The sequence below is a fragment of the Mauremys reevesii genome, linkage group 18, assembly GCF_016161935.1.
Source record: "Mauremys reevesii isolate NIE-2019 linkage group 18, ASM1616193v1, whole genome shotgun sequence".
Classification (NCBI taxonomy): domain Eukaryota; kingdom Metazoa; phylum Chordata; order Testudines; family Geoemydidae; genus Mauremys; species Mauremys reevesii.
Window position 1 is genome coordinate 29,359,179 of NC_052640.1, and position 13,804 is coordinate 29,372,982.

The window sequence follows — 13,804 nt, forward strand, 5'->3', positions numbered from 1 at the left end:
CCTCCCTGTGTATCTACCCCCTAAAACAAACATTTTCAAGGTCACTAGGAGAAGGCTGCATTTCACATGTTAACCACAGCAAACCGAACGGGTGTGGCAGGGGGAAACACTTAACCCTTAAACCCTTTCATTACATAAGAACGGCCGTACTGGGTCAGACCAAAGGTCCATCCAGCCCAGTATCTGTCTACCGACAGTGGCCAATGCCAGGTGCCCCAGGGGGAGTGAACCTAACAGGTAATGATCAAGTGATCTCTCTCCTGCCATCCATCTCCATCCTCTGACGAACAGAGGCTAGGGACACCATTACCCGGAGGCCAGCCAAGTGCTCACCTACCAACCACAATACCTGCCGGGCTGGCTGGCATACAAGGGATCTAGTGTCACAATTGCTATGAGGAAACCCATAATGTTGCTCAACAGCCTTTGCTCCAGGGTGTGGTGTTGCCACGTGAGAATTTCCCTATTTCCTCATTGAGGATGTGGGGGGGGGCACCTGGGGAGGGAAGGTTGCTCAGCCTGCAGCTGTGCTTGAGCTATAAAAGCCCCTGGACTGCCCCAGCACAGACACCAGGCGAGGTCCCACTGTTGAAGGGGTGCTGAGAAGATGCTGCTCTGGGAGTTCCTGCTGTTGCTGCCCCTGCTTGCAGGGAGCTCAGGTACGTGGGGACAGGGATTCTGTCGAAGGGTTTGCAGACGGCTGTGTGGGTCTCTCAGCCCCAGTGCAGGACTGAGTTTGGATTCACTGCCACATTTTGGGGAACTGGTTTCAGGCAGATGCTCGTGGGTTGGGAACCAGATTTTCCTCTGCACGTGGCCAACACTTCGCACATTGTGGCCCCTGCAGTCTGCACCAATGACAGTGACACAGACACTGAAAGGGTCTCACTGAGTTGCCTGTTGCCCGTCCATTCTGCAGGAGCTCTCTGTGCCCTGACTGAGCGACGCTCCCTGCTCCCACCTTCCCAGCCCTGCCCCCAGGCTCAGCCCATCCCTGTAATTTGACTTCTATATCTGGGGGGCGGCTCCAGTCAAGCCAACAGGGCCATGCATGGGGGTGGGGGCAAATTCCGTGCCGGCCCACAGGGGCACCATTTCAGAGTTGGGGGCGGTGGAGGGGACTTTAACCATGATTCCAGGGGCTACTTAGGCAACTGAAAACTCTCCTTTTTTTTTGCAGCTAATAACTGCAATAATAATAATAATAATAATAATAATAATCTCTGACAGAAGCATTGTATCTAATTCCTATATCTAGAAAGAAAATTAAATAAACATTCGACCCACTGAGCTCTAATACTAACATGTTCTGACATCTTGTGGCAAGTCACTTATAGGTCACTGGTTGGGTTTAAAATTGCAATGTCTAGTCTTACTCAGATACGCTTACTGAAGTCAGAAGGGGCCATCGTGATCATCTAGTCTGACCCCCTGCACATCGCAGGCCACAGAACCTCTCCCACCCACTCCTGTACTAGACCCCTGAGCTCTGGCTGAGTTACTGAAGTCCTCAAATTATGGTTTAAAGACTTCAAGTGACAGAGAATCCACCATTTACACTAGTTTAAATCTGCAAGTGACCAATGCAGAGGAAGCGAAAACCACCAGGGTCTCAGCCAATCTGACCTGGGGGGAAATTCCTTCCCGACCACTAATATGGTGATCAGTTAAACCCTGAGCATGTGGGCAAGATCCACCAGGAAGATACCTGGGAAAGAATTCTCTGTAGTAACTCAGAGCTCTCCCCATCTAGTGTCCCGTCTGCAGCTGCTGGGGATTTTTGCTACAGGGAGCCGCCGATGCACCATACACCATAGTATGCAGTGCTGTCATACCATCCCCTCCATAAACTTATCAAGCTCAGTGTTGAAGCCCGTTTTGTTTTTTGACCCCACTGCTCCCCTTGGGAGGCTGCTCCAGAACTTCACTCCTCTTATGGTTAGAAACCTTCACCTAATTTCAAGCCTAAACTTGTTGCTGGCCAGTTTATATCCATTTGTTCTGGGTCCACATTGGCACTTAACTTAAATAACTCCTCTCCCTCCCTGGCATTTATCTCTCTGATGTATCTATAGAGAGCAGTCATATCTCCCCTCAGCCTTCTTTTGGTTAGACTGAACAAGCCAAGCTCTTTGAGTCTCCTCTCATGAGGTCGGTTTTCCATTCCTGGGATCACCCTAGTAGCCCTTCTCTGCACCTGTTCCCATTTGAATTCATCCTTCTTAAACATGGGAGACCAGAACTGGCACAGTACCCCAGAGCGTGAGCCCTTTGGACTCCTCCTGCCCAAAGATCTCACGCTCTGGGGCTGACACAAGCCACGATACACAGGGTGGGGCAGGAGGCCGGGACCATGGGGACAGAGCCTGGTGCTGCCCAGCCTGCCGCTGGAGAGGTCGGGGGTGAAGGGAGACAAAGCCATGGGCTCCTCTGTCCTGCTGCCCAGACACCACCAGCTGCCAGGTCCTGTGGGCACTGCAGCACCCCCGCCACATGCAGGCAGGCCCAAGCCTGCCCCCAGCCCCTCGCTGAGCCCAGCCTTTCTGCCCCGGGGCTGTGGGAGGGAGCGGGATGGTGATGATCCCAGGGCTGGCCCTGGTTGGCTGAATGGCTTAGAGAGCAGCTAGCTGGTGCCTATCAGAATCCAGCAGATCCAGAACCATCCATAGACAAGGCACCATTGTCCCTCCCCTGCTCCAGTGCCCCCCAGTGGCTGGAGCTAGGTCTGAGCCACCCGGCTGGCCCCTGGGACAGCACACCCTGGGGACAGTGCACCCACTGGCAGCCTCTTTAGTGCAGCCCCAGGGCACAGCTGGCACATTACCAGCAGGAGCAGCATGGGTCAGTGCTGATGGCCCCTGGCTCCTTCCCCAGGGACCCCCTGTGAGGCAAAAAGCGTAGCTCTCAGACCCCTCCCCCCTGCCGAGGCAGCATCCCCCTGCACCGGCTCACAGGGACTGGCAATCTATTTAGCTCAGCAAAAGAAGGTTAAGGGGTGACTTGATTAGTACCTACATGGGGAACAAATATTGGATAACGGACTCTGCAATCTAGGAGAATTAACAGGGGTGGTAAATAACCATTGGAACAATTTACCCGGGGTCATGGTGGATTCTCCATCACTGACAATTTTAAAATCAAGAGTGGATATTATTCTAAAAGCTCTGCTCTAGGGATTATTTTGGGGCAGTTCTTTGGCTTGTGTGATACAGGAGGTCAGATTAGAGATCACAATGGTTCCTTCTGGCCTTGGAATCTATGAAATCTATGGGTCTGCCTGCAGCTGCTGTGAATGTTTAAACTTCAAGCAGCTTCTTGATGGGTACAGTTTGAGTCCTTCCTCAGATACACATGGGGTTTCCATATGGAGCAGAATGGAAGAGCCCCCATCACTTCCAAACAAAGGTGGTATGGAAAATGCTCTCAGGCTATCTCAAATGCCCCCAGAGAGGAGATCTGCTCTTGTGACCCCATAACTGACCTACACAACTTCCTGGGTGGCTCTTTGGACTGTTCTCTCTCGGGGATGTGTCCTGTAGGAACCGAATAGAAATCCCAACAGAAGCAGGAGGGCCTTTTCCATCCTGAACCCTGAGCATTTGTTGATGTGACATCAGCTCTGGTGCAAGATCCCCAGCTCTGGAGCCATAAGCCCTCTGTTAATCCCCAGTGCTGTCTGTGTAGGGGCAGGGGTAAGGGTAGGGAAAGCTTCCTCCATAATGTGGCTCAGCTCTGACCAGGAGGGACCACCTGTAGTGGTGAGACTGGAGCTCCGTCTCTGTGGTCAGTATAATCCTTGGCCTTTCTGTTGCGGATGGCAACAGGGAGCCAATTAGCACCAGCTGCTATTCTAATATTTTGGGAACGAGAATGGGACCCTGAAACTCATTTCACATGGGCCTCCAAGCAGATATTAGGTGGTAAGAACATTGGGCCACCACCCTCCTATTCTGGATTCAGACCAGTGAGGGACGTGTAAGCAAAGGTCTGTATATCCTCAGTCACCCAGACCCCCAAGCTCTCTCTCTCTTTTGTGGTTATTTCTCCTGCTTGCTAACAAGTCCATGTGCATGAACATTCTCAGTTTGCTTTTCAGCTCTGGACTGCATTGAGATACCGGGGTCATTAAAGCAGATTGATGCCAGTAATGGGCAGGTGTTTGGAGTGAACAGCGCAGGCAATATTTACACGCTGTACGGAGACAGCTGGGCCCAGGTGCCGGGCTCCTTGAAACACGTCACGGTTGGTCCTGCCGGAGTCTGGGGTGTGAACAACAACAACAACATCTACAAGCTGGTGGGAGGACGCTGGCAACAAGTCACAGGTAACGTATGAGCTTTGATATGTCGTGGGGACAACAAAAGGAGCCTCTGTTAGGATCCTGTGCCCAGTTCCAAACTCCGACCCCAGGCTGTTGTCACAATTCCCACCAGATGGGCCACTCTCAGGATCTGACGACAGCTTGTCTGTATAATTACATTGATACCGGTTCTGTACCATGAACTCTATAGGGAAGCTGATCTAGTTGAATTGGTGCAACCCCCGAATGTGGATGCAGCTGCCCAGGTATGAAGGTGCTTATGTCCGTCCAGATTATTTTGGGAAATGAAGTGAAATAAGCAATGTTGATACGAGCCCCGTGTTACTGGTCCAGTTGTGTCTTCACTGGGGAGTGTCACTGATTTCATTCTATGCGTTTCCACACTGATACAAAGCAGTACAAAAACATGCATAGTCCTGTCCTTAAACTGAAATCAGAATGTTCACACAGGCCTGTCTACACATGGTTTGTACACCAGTCTGACTGTGTTGGATAGGAGTGCGATTGTCTACCAGAATAGCTACAGCCATATAACTTTCTACACTTGGGGTTATAGCCGTATAAAGGTGCCTTTTACCAGCATATCCTCTGGGTATAAGCACCTTCAGACCGGTGCTAGGAGCTGAAAGCCCAGGCTATCACACAGCTGTGGCAGTTGGACCACGTAATCTGTGCAGTCTGGACGTTCTAGGCTTCAGAGTGACACACTGAAAGGTGACAATCCTGAAATCTTATTATATAGATAACTGAGCCCACAGTAGAGGCATTGTACTGCAGGGGTTTAAACTGGCTTCATACCATTGGTTAAAGCAATGCAACCTTCTCGTGTAGACAAGGCCTAATCCATTTAAGGTAAACTGAAATCAGAGACTCTGAAAGCAAACTAAATGTCCCCACAGGCTTTGGCAGCAGTTGAATTAAATTAGAGAAATTTAAACTGGTGCAATGTAGTGTGTACACGCGCCCTGACACTCACAAGCCCCCTGTGAGGCGGGAACATTTATTGGCCCCATATTCCAGGCACTGAGAGATTAACGTCCATGTTTCCAAACCTGAGTGCACAAATGTCAGCACCTAACTAAGTCGTCCTGATTTCCAGGGGTGCTAAGCAGTGACGACTCCCACTGGTGTCAATGGGAGCTCTCGGTGCTCAGTAGTTCTTAAATTCAGGCCCTTGTTGCCCTAAGTGGCTTTCCAAGGGCCGTTAAGCAAGTTGGGAGAGGACTGGCAACCAGACCCAGGAATCCTGATCTCAGGCCACTGCTCCAAACAGGAGACCACACAGTCTCTGACTGATTTCTCTCTCTCCTCTGGTGTCTAGTTATATTTCTGGCTGAGTTCTCAATAGGTGGTTTGCTTCCTTATTTTCTCCATGCTGCTCCAGCCCTGCTCTTTCCTCTGAACATTGTTTTTCCCTTGTTTGTTTTTAGGGCTGCTCAAGCAAATTGATGCAGGTGGAGACATGTTCGTCAATGGTGTCAACATGAATGATGACATCTACTGTCTGTCTCGTCCACCAACGGTCTCTGCGAACAGTGACTCTGCCTTGCCCTGGGTCAATATTGCAGGAAAACTGAAGTACTACAGCTGTGGTGTGTGGGGCTGCTGGGGAGTTAACTCAGCTGACGATATCTATTTCCGGTTTGATGTCACCCCGGATCCTTGTGCAGGATCCAGGTGGGAGCAGATTCCAGGCAAGCTGTCCATGATTGAGGTCGGGACCGAAGGCTCTGTCTACGGCGTGAACAGTGCAGGACAAGTATATCGCAGGTACAGTAAAGGAGAAGGCAGGAGGGAAGATTCCTCCCATGAGTGATCAGGGCCATTCATACTTGTCCCTAAGAGCTTAGAGAGAACAGGATGTTGCCTGATGCTGTGGAGCAAGCCGACCCTGGTGCCTGATGTTCACTGATTTCCTATGAGCTGATTCCAGGGCTCTCCAGCATCCCAATGACCTCACAACGAGGCACCCACTGTTGCCTAATTGAGAGGACTCCAGTGCTAACCAGCAGGGAACCAAAAAGGGAGTGAGGCCCACTGCAGAGGTTCTGCTCTCTTGGGGAACTCTTGGAAGCCTGAGCTCTGCATATTATAGGTAGCGCAGGTTGTCCTGGTCATTCCCCTCACAGCGCCTCTGCGCACCCAAACTGCGCATGTGCCATCCCCACACAGCGATGGAGCATCCTCCAGCCTAGGGTTAAGAACATAAGAAAGGCCAGACTGGGTCAGACCAAAGGTCCATCTAGCCCAGTATCCTGTCTACCAACAGTGTCCAATGCCAGGTGCCCCAGAGGGAATGAACATAGCAGGTAATCATCAAGTGATCCATTCCCTCTGTCACTCCTTCCCAGCTTCTGGCAAACAGGGGCTAGGGACACCATCTCTGCCCATCCTGGCTAATAGCCATTAATGTACCTATCCTCCATGAATTTATCTAGTTCTTTTTTGAACCCTCCTATTGTCCTCTGGCAAAGAGTTCCACATGTTGACTGTGCGTTGTGTGAAGAAACACTTCCTTTGGTTTCAAGTATCAGAGGGGAGCCGTGTTAGTCTGGATCTGTAAAAGCAGCAAAGAGTCTTGTGGCACCTTATAGACTAACAGATGTTTGGGAGTATCCGACGAAGTGGGCATTCACTCACGAAAGCTCATGCTCCCAAATGTCTATTAGTCTATAAGGTACCACAAGACTCTTTGCTGCTTTTCCTTTGATTTGTTTTAAATCTGCTGCCTATTCATTTCATTTGGTGACTCCTAGTTCTTGTGTTATGAGAAGGAGTAAATAACACGTCCTTATTTACTTTCTCCACACCTGTCACGATTTTATAGACCTCTATCATAACCCCCCTTTGTTGTCTCTTTTGCAAGCTGAAAAGTCCCAGTCTTATTAATCTCTCCCCATAAGGAAGCTGTTCCATACCCCTGATCATTCTTGTTGCCCTTTTCTGAACCTTTTCCAATTCCAGTATATACTTTTTTTGAGATGAGACAACCACATCTGCACACACTATTCAAGATATGGGTGTACCATGGATTTATATAGCGGCAATATGATATTTTCTGTCTTATTATCTATCCCTTTCTTAATGATGCCCAACATTCTGCTCGCTTTTTTGACTGCATTGCACATTGAGTGGATGTTTTCACAGAACTATCCACAATGACTCCAAGATCTCTTTCTTGAGTGGTAACAGCTAATTTAGTCCACATCATTTTATATGTATAGTTGAGATTATGTTTCCCAATGTGCATTACTTTGCATTTATCAACATTGAATTTCATCTGCTATTTTGTTGCCCAGTCACTCAGTTTTGAGAGATCCTTTTGTACTTCTTTGCATTCTGCCTGGGACTTAACTATCTTGAGTAGTTTTGTATCATCTGCAAATTTTGCCACCTCACCATTTACCCCTTTTTCCAGATCATTTATGAATATGTTGAATAGGACTGGTCCCAGTACAGACCCCCCCAGGGGACACCATTATTCACCTCTCTCCATTCTGAAAACTGATCATTTAATCCTATCCTTGTTTCCTATCTTTTAACCAGTTACCAGTTCATGAGAGGACCTTCCTTCTTATCCCATGACAGCTTACTTTGCTTAAGAGCCTTTGTTGAGGAACCTCGTCAAAGGCCTTCTGTTAATCTAAGTACTCTGTATCTGCTGGATCCCCCTTGTCCACATGCTTTTTTCAGGGCTGCCCATAGGATTCAGGGGGCCTGGCACAGGGCCAGGTCTTCAGTGGCAATTCAGCGGCAGGTCCCTCTCGGAGGGAAGGACCCACTGCCAAATTGCCACCGAAGAATGAATCGGTGGCGGTAGAGCTGCCGCCGATCGCGGCTTGTTTTTTTTCTTTTTTGTTTTTTTCCCTGCCGCTTGCGGCGGTGCTTGTACTCACCGAGCGGCGCTCTGAGGCTTCGGCAGCACTTCTGTAGCGGGTTCTTCACTCGCTCTGAGTCTTCCGCTGCACTGAAAGACCCTCTGCCGAAGACTCAGAGTGAGTGAAGGACCCGCCACCGAAGTGCCACCGAAAACCCGGAGCAGCTCACGGGGCCGCTGCAGGGCCCAGGGACTGGGGCAAATTTCCCCACTTGCCCCCCCTCTGGGCAGCCCAAGCTTTTTGACTCCCTCAAGGAATTCTAGTAGATTGGTGAGGCATGATTTCCCTTTACAAAAAACATGTTGATTCTTTCCCAACAAATTATGTTCATCTCTGTGTCTGACAATTTTGTTTTTTACTATAGTTTCAACCAGTTTGCTCAGTACTGAAGTCAGGCTTACCGGCCTGTAATTGCCAGGATCACCTCTGGAGCCTTTTTTAAAAATTGGCATCACATTAGCTATCCTCCACTCATTTGGTACAGAAACTGATTTAAATGATAGGTTACAGACTACAGTTCGTAGTTCTGCAATTTCACATTTGAGTTCCTTCAGAACTGTTGGGTGAATACAATCTGGTCCTTGTGGCTTATTACTGATTAGATTGCAATTGCTCCACCTGGCAGCAGGGGCTCCTGTGGAACCAAGCACAGGAACTCAATGTCCCCCCGTGGGCTCAGGCAGTGGAGGAAGACACTCCCAGACTGGAATGGAGTGGGAGCAGGGGAGGGGAGAGAACTGCCATTCCCAGGGGGAGCTCTGGCATTTCCCCCTGCAGCGCTGTGGGGTTCCCTTGGTGTTCTCTATACCGCTCAGTCGCTGGCTTTCATTCCATGTCACCTGCCAAGACAGAGGAAAGGCCCCATGTAGTTTGGAAGCAGGAATGTTTCCCTGGAGAGGATGTTCCCTGCCCTTCTGCCCTCAGCCCACACCGCAGGGAGATGAAGCTTGCAATGCTCAGCTCTGATCCTGCCATCTTAATAGGGTCTGGCCAGACACTCGTGTAGGTGGATGGGTGCTGCAATGCAGGGCCGTGAGTGGACAGCAAGGAGAAACGTGCTGGGGCTACCCTCTGGGCTGCACTGAGAAGCTGCTCTCCACAGGCTGGGATAGAGGCAGAGTCCTTCTCTTAGCAGACCTGTATTAACACCAGTCCTGTCAACTTCCTTTCAGGGATGGAATCACTAAAAGCAACCCCATCGGCACCAGCTGGGCCCAGGTGGCCAATTTCATCTGCAACTGCAAACATGTGTCCTATGACCTGGGCCTGCTGTGGCTTATCACTGACCAGGACAAGATTGTGAAATGCCGGATCTAAATGAGACTCCCGCCATCTCAGCCTCACCGTGATTAACAGTGTCCATTTAAACTCTCTCTCTCTCTCTCTCGCTCCCCTAGTGCTTAATGTGTACCAGCCTCGGCTGAGCCCCGGCACCTCAGGCTTGGCAATGCAGAGCCCCGGCACCTCTGGGTTTGCCATGTCAGTTATGAAAGTAACAAATTGCTTGAGCCCCAGCACCTCTTTCATTGCAAATGGAGCCCTGCTCCACTGCCTTGTCCAGGTTTTCTACATTCCTTCTCCAGCCAGTGGTGTGAAGCTTTTGTTCCAAGGGTAAAATCAAGTCCCACAAAATAGAGCCAAGAATGTTCATCATTACCTGCTCCTTCTCTGCCTCTGCTGCCCCCGTCCCCGTCCCCGGACGCACATACTTCTCCTCTGATAAAATCCAATGGCTGGAAACTGAACACAGCAAGGCCCAAGCTGAAAACAAAGGGCAGTGTTCTAGCAAGGAGGGAAGTCAACCATATGAACGGATCCACAAGGGATGTGGTAAATTCTCCATCACTTGGAGTCTTTCAGTCAAGACTGGATGTCTGTATAAATGCTCTGATATACTCTGTATCAGCTGCATGCTATTGGGTGCGATGCAAAAGTCACTGCACGACATCTGTGGCCTGTGCTATGTAGGAAATCAGACTAGATGGTCATAATTGCCCCCTGCTGGACTTTATATTTATAACTCTAACGGACCCCTTTGCATTAGCAACACACACAACTGAGATAGAGCATAGGAAGAACTTCCAATGAATGAGAAAGAAAAACAGAATTTAATTAACCCCCAACTAGGTAATTTTCTCTGCCTTTCTGCAAACTTCACCATCACCAACTACCTGTGTTACAAGGTTCTCCCTCAGTTAGCCTGATTTCAGCCTCTCCACTTCAGAAGGTCCCAGCATGATCAGTTCATAATAAGCAATCAGGGCCAAGTTCTTACACACACACTATCCTGAGTTCTGTGCCAGAAGCTCTGCATATCCACCTCTCTCCCCCCGCATTTCTGTTCTGATAAATCCCAAATATCTGCATCACCAGATTAGAAAGAATAGAGGCGACGTGTATCCAAGAGGAGGGCTGCGGAGCCAGAGCTGTTCTCTCTAGGCTGAGCAGGAAGGGCTGTTAAAGGTTAGAAGTTTCTGTCTTGCTCACTCTTGTTGGGGGAGCAGCTGGGATTCCCCTCTGCTTGGGGCTGGGTTTGTGCCAATAAAGTCTTGCAGCATCTCGTGCGCTCTCCTTGTCATTTTGTGCTCAGTGGAATCGATACAGCTGAAGTTCGGGGAGCGCTGTGGTGCTGGGGGTTCCGCAGCCCAGAAACCAAGAGTGTTTTGCGGAAAGAGGAACAGTCTGAGCTCCACAACACACTAGTCCTGGAGTGTGCGACATCATCATCTCCACTGGCCTGTCAACCCTCCCACTCAGCTAGTCTTCCCCCTGCTCCCCACAATGCTCACTCCAGCACTCGGTGCTGCCCTGCTAATCTGTTCCGCTCCTTCCCTCACCTCTGACACACGCTGCCAGGCAGAGGAGACAAGGGTGAGCTCGTCATTCTGCCTCACGCTGGTCCCCCTCTCCCTTGCCATGTGCCCCATGTGCACTCAGGAATCCCGATGAGTCGCCTGGCTGAGCAGGTGGGCAGAGCTCCCACCTTGCCGTCACAGTCAGACAGAGACGGGCAAGTGAGAAAGAAAATCCACCTCTCTGCAGTCTGTGCAACCCTCCCCCACACTGGGAACTCTGCTTCTGGCCGGTCTTTGTAGCCAAACTCGCCCCTTTAGCCTGAATCAGAGCAATGAGCCATGGCTCGCTGAGAGGTCTCTGTAAGAAGCTGGTCCAATAAAAGATATGACCTCACCCGCCTGGTCTCTGGTATCCTGGGACCGATCCAGCTACAGTAACACTGCTGCTCCCAAAATGTAATTGTAACCGGGGAATCATCATCAAATGGGTGTGTTTCTAGTGGGACTCTGCAGGGACTGGTTTTTGGCCCAACACTATTTAACATTTTTATCAATGACCTGGAAGAAAACATAAAATCATCACTGACAAAGTCTGCAGATGACACAACTCGGGGAAGGACAGGTCACTGCTACAGAGCAAACTGGATCACTGAGTCACCAGTGCGCAAGCAAACAACAGACGTTTTAATATAGCTGCATGTAATTGTATAGATCTAGGACCAAAGAACACAGGCCAGACTGACAGGCTGGGGGACTCTTTCCTGGGAAGCAGTCACTCTGAAAGAGACTTGGAGATCATGGCGGATAATCAGCTGAATGTGAGCTCCCAGCTTGATGCTGTGGCCAAAGGGGCTAATGGGATACTGGGATCCATAAACAGGAGAATCTGGAGCCATAGGCGGCAGGTTTGTATAATTTTTGGTGGGGGCCAAAATGGTGGTGCCCCCCCGCTCCCGCCCTGTAAGCCGATATAAAATGAAGCTACAACGCGTCAGCGCCACAAGATTACAAGGGTCAATTAAAAGTGGAAAGTCAGAAGCAGCACTTGCCTACTTCAATATACAGTATTATATTTTGTTGCACCTGTTGTGATGAAGTGGGAATGTTCTTAATATTTTCTCTGAATACTGTGTGGGTGCCTCAGTTTCCCCTGCAAGATGCCAACTGAAGGTGTTGGGGACAAAGAGATCAGGTGGCCTCCTTGTCCGGAAGAGACACAGAGGCCAGAGGAGGGAGTGTCAGTTTGGAGCTGGCTGGGGAAATGGGGAGAGACTCAGAACTTGGTTCTGGGCTCCCCACCCCGCAAGATGGACCTGACAGAGGGGTTCTGTTTTCTGTACCAACAAGCTCTGTTTAAACTGTGTTCCCGTCATCTAATAAACCTTCTGTTTTACAGTCTGGCTGAGAGTCACATCTGACTGTGGAATTGGGGTGCAGGGACCTCTGGCTGCCCCAGGACCCCGCCTGGGTGGACTCACTGCGGAAAGTGCATGGTGTGGAAGGGCATGCTGAATGCTCTGAGGTCAGACCCAGGATGGTGTAAGCTTCTTGCCCTGGAGACAGTCTGCTCAGAGAGGAGGCTCCCCCAGAGTCCTGACTGGCTTTGAAGGAGTGGTTCCAGAGCATCCCAGCATCCCCTTCCACCCCATGCACTTCCCAGAAGTCCGCAAAGGCACTAACACTCCCTCCTCTGGCCTTTGTCAAGAAGGCTAACAGCATTTTGGGCTGTATAAGTAGGGGCATTGCCAGCAGATCGAGGACGTGATCATTCTCCTCTATTCAACATTGGTGAGGCCTCATCTAGAGTACTACGTGCAGTTTTGGGCCCCACATTGCAAGAAGGATGTGGAAAAATTGGAAAATCCAGTGGAGGGCAACAAAAATGATTAGGGGGCTGGAGCACATGACTTCTGAGGAGAGGCTGAGGGAACTGGGATGGTTTAGTCTGCAGAAGAGAAGAATGAGGAGTATTTGATAGCTGCTTTCAACTACCTGATAGGGGTTACAAAGAGGATGGATCTAGACTGTTCTCAGTGGTAGCAGAGGACAGAACAAGGAGTAATGGTCTCAAGTTGCAGTGGGGGAGGTTTAGGTTGGATATTAAGAAAAACTTTTTCACTAGGAGGGTGGTGAAACACTGGAATGAGTTACCTAGGGAGGTGGTGGAATCTCCTTCCTTAGAGGTTTTTAAGGCCCGGCTTGACAAAGCCCTGGCTGGGATGATTTAGTTGGGAATTGGTCCTGCTTTGAGCATGAGGTTGGACTAGATGACCTCCTGAGGCCCCTTCCAACCCTGATATTCTATGATACTCTAAACTGACCACCAAATTTAAGTTGCGTGTTTTTCCCGTCAGGTGAGGACTCTGGGGCAGGGCTGGGGATAAGGAACTTGGGGTGCAGACAGGCTGCCCCCGGGGTAGGGCCAAAGAGGACTCCCCTCCACCCTCCCTGGCAGCAGCAAGCTCCAGGGGAGGGACCCCTCCTCTCCCCCGCAGTTCACTGCACATGCTCCTAGGTCCCTCTCAGGTCCAGAAAGCCCACTCGCCTCCCCTATGGTGGGTACCGAGGGGGGAGGTTGCCATCACGTGTGGCCTCCCCTGCTGCCACTGGGGATGGGGCTGCCCCTTGCCCAGCATGGTGCAGGAGTGGGGACTGCAGGGTGGTAGCTGGGGAGGGGCACAGTATCACAAAATTCACCTAAGCCCCAGCTGCACAGGTCTAGGAAGCTCTCCTCCCCAGTGGTGTAGCCAGGTTCTAATGTCAGGGGGAGCGAACACGTAAAAAAAGATGCCAGCCAACATATCCAATTA

The 13,804-nt window shown here is 50.3% G+C and overlaps 1 protein-coding gene across 2 annotated transcripts; it reads left to right on the forward strand.

Moving 5' to 3' along the window:
* The first annotated feature begins 512 nt into the window (after nt 1–512).
* LOC120385933 (fish-egg lectin-like) lies at nt 513–10,759 on the forward strand. 2 transcript variants are annotated; one of them, XM_039504548.1, is made up of 4 exons: nt 513–659; nt 4,085–4,324; nt 5,752–6,091; nt 9,372–10,759. In XM_039504548.1, exons 1-4 carry the CDS (start codon nt 608–610, stop codon nt 9,514–9,516), a joined length of 777 nt encoding a protein of 258 aa, XP_039360482.1. In that variant the 5' UTR covers nt 513–607; the 3' UTR covers nt 9,517–10,759. The 2 variants fall into 2 exon arrangements, with proteins under 2 accessions (XP_039360482.1, XP_039360483.1); XM_039504549.1 differs by having other exon boundaries at nt 528–659; nt 4,097–4,324.
* The last annotated feature ends 3,045 nt before the right edge of the window (nt 10,760–13,804 follow it).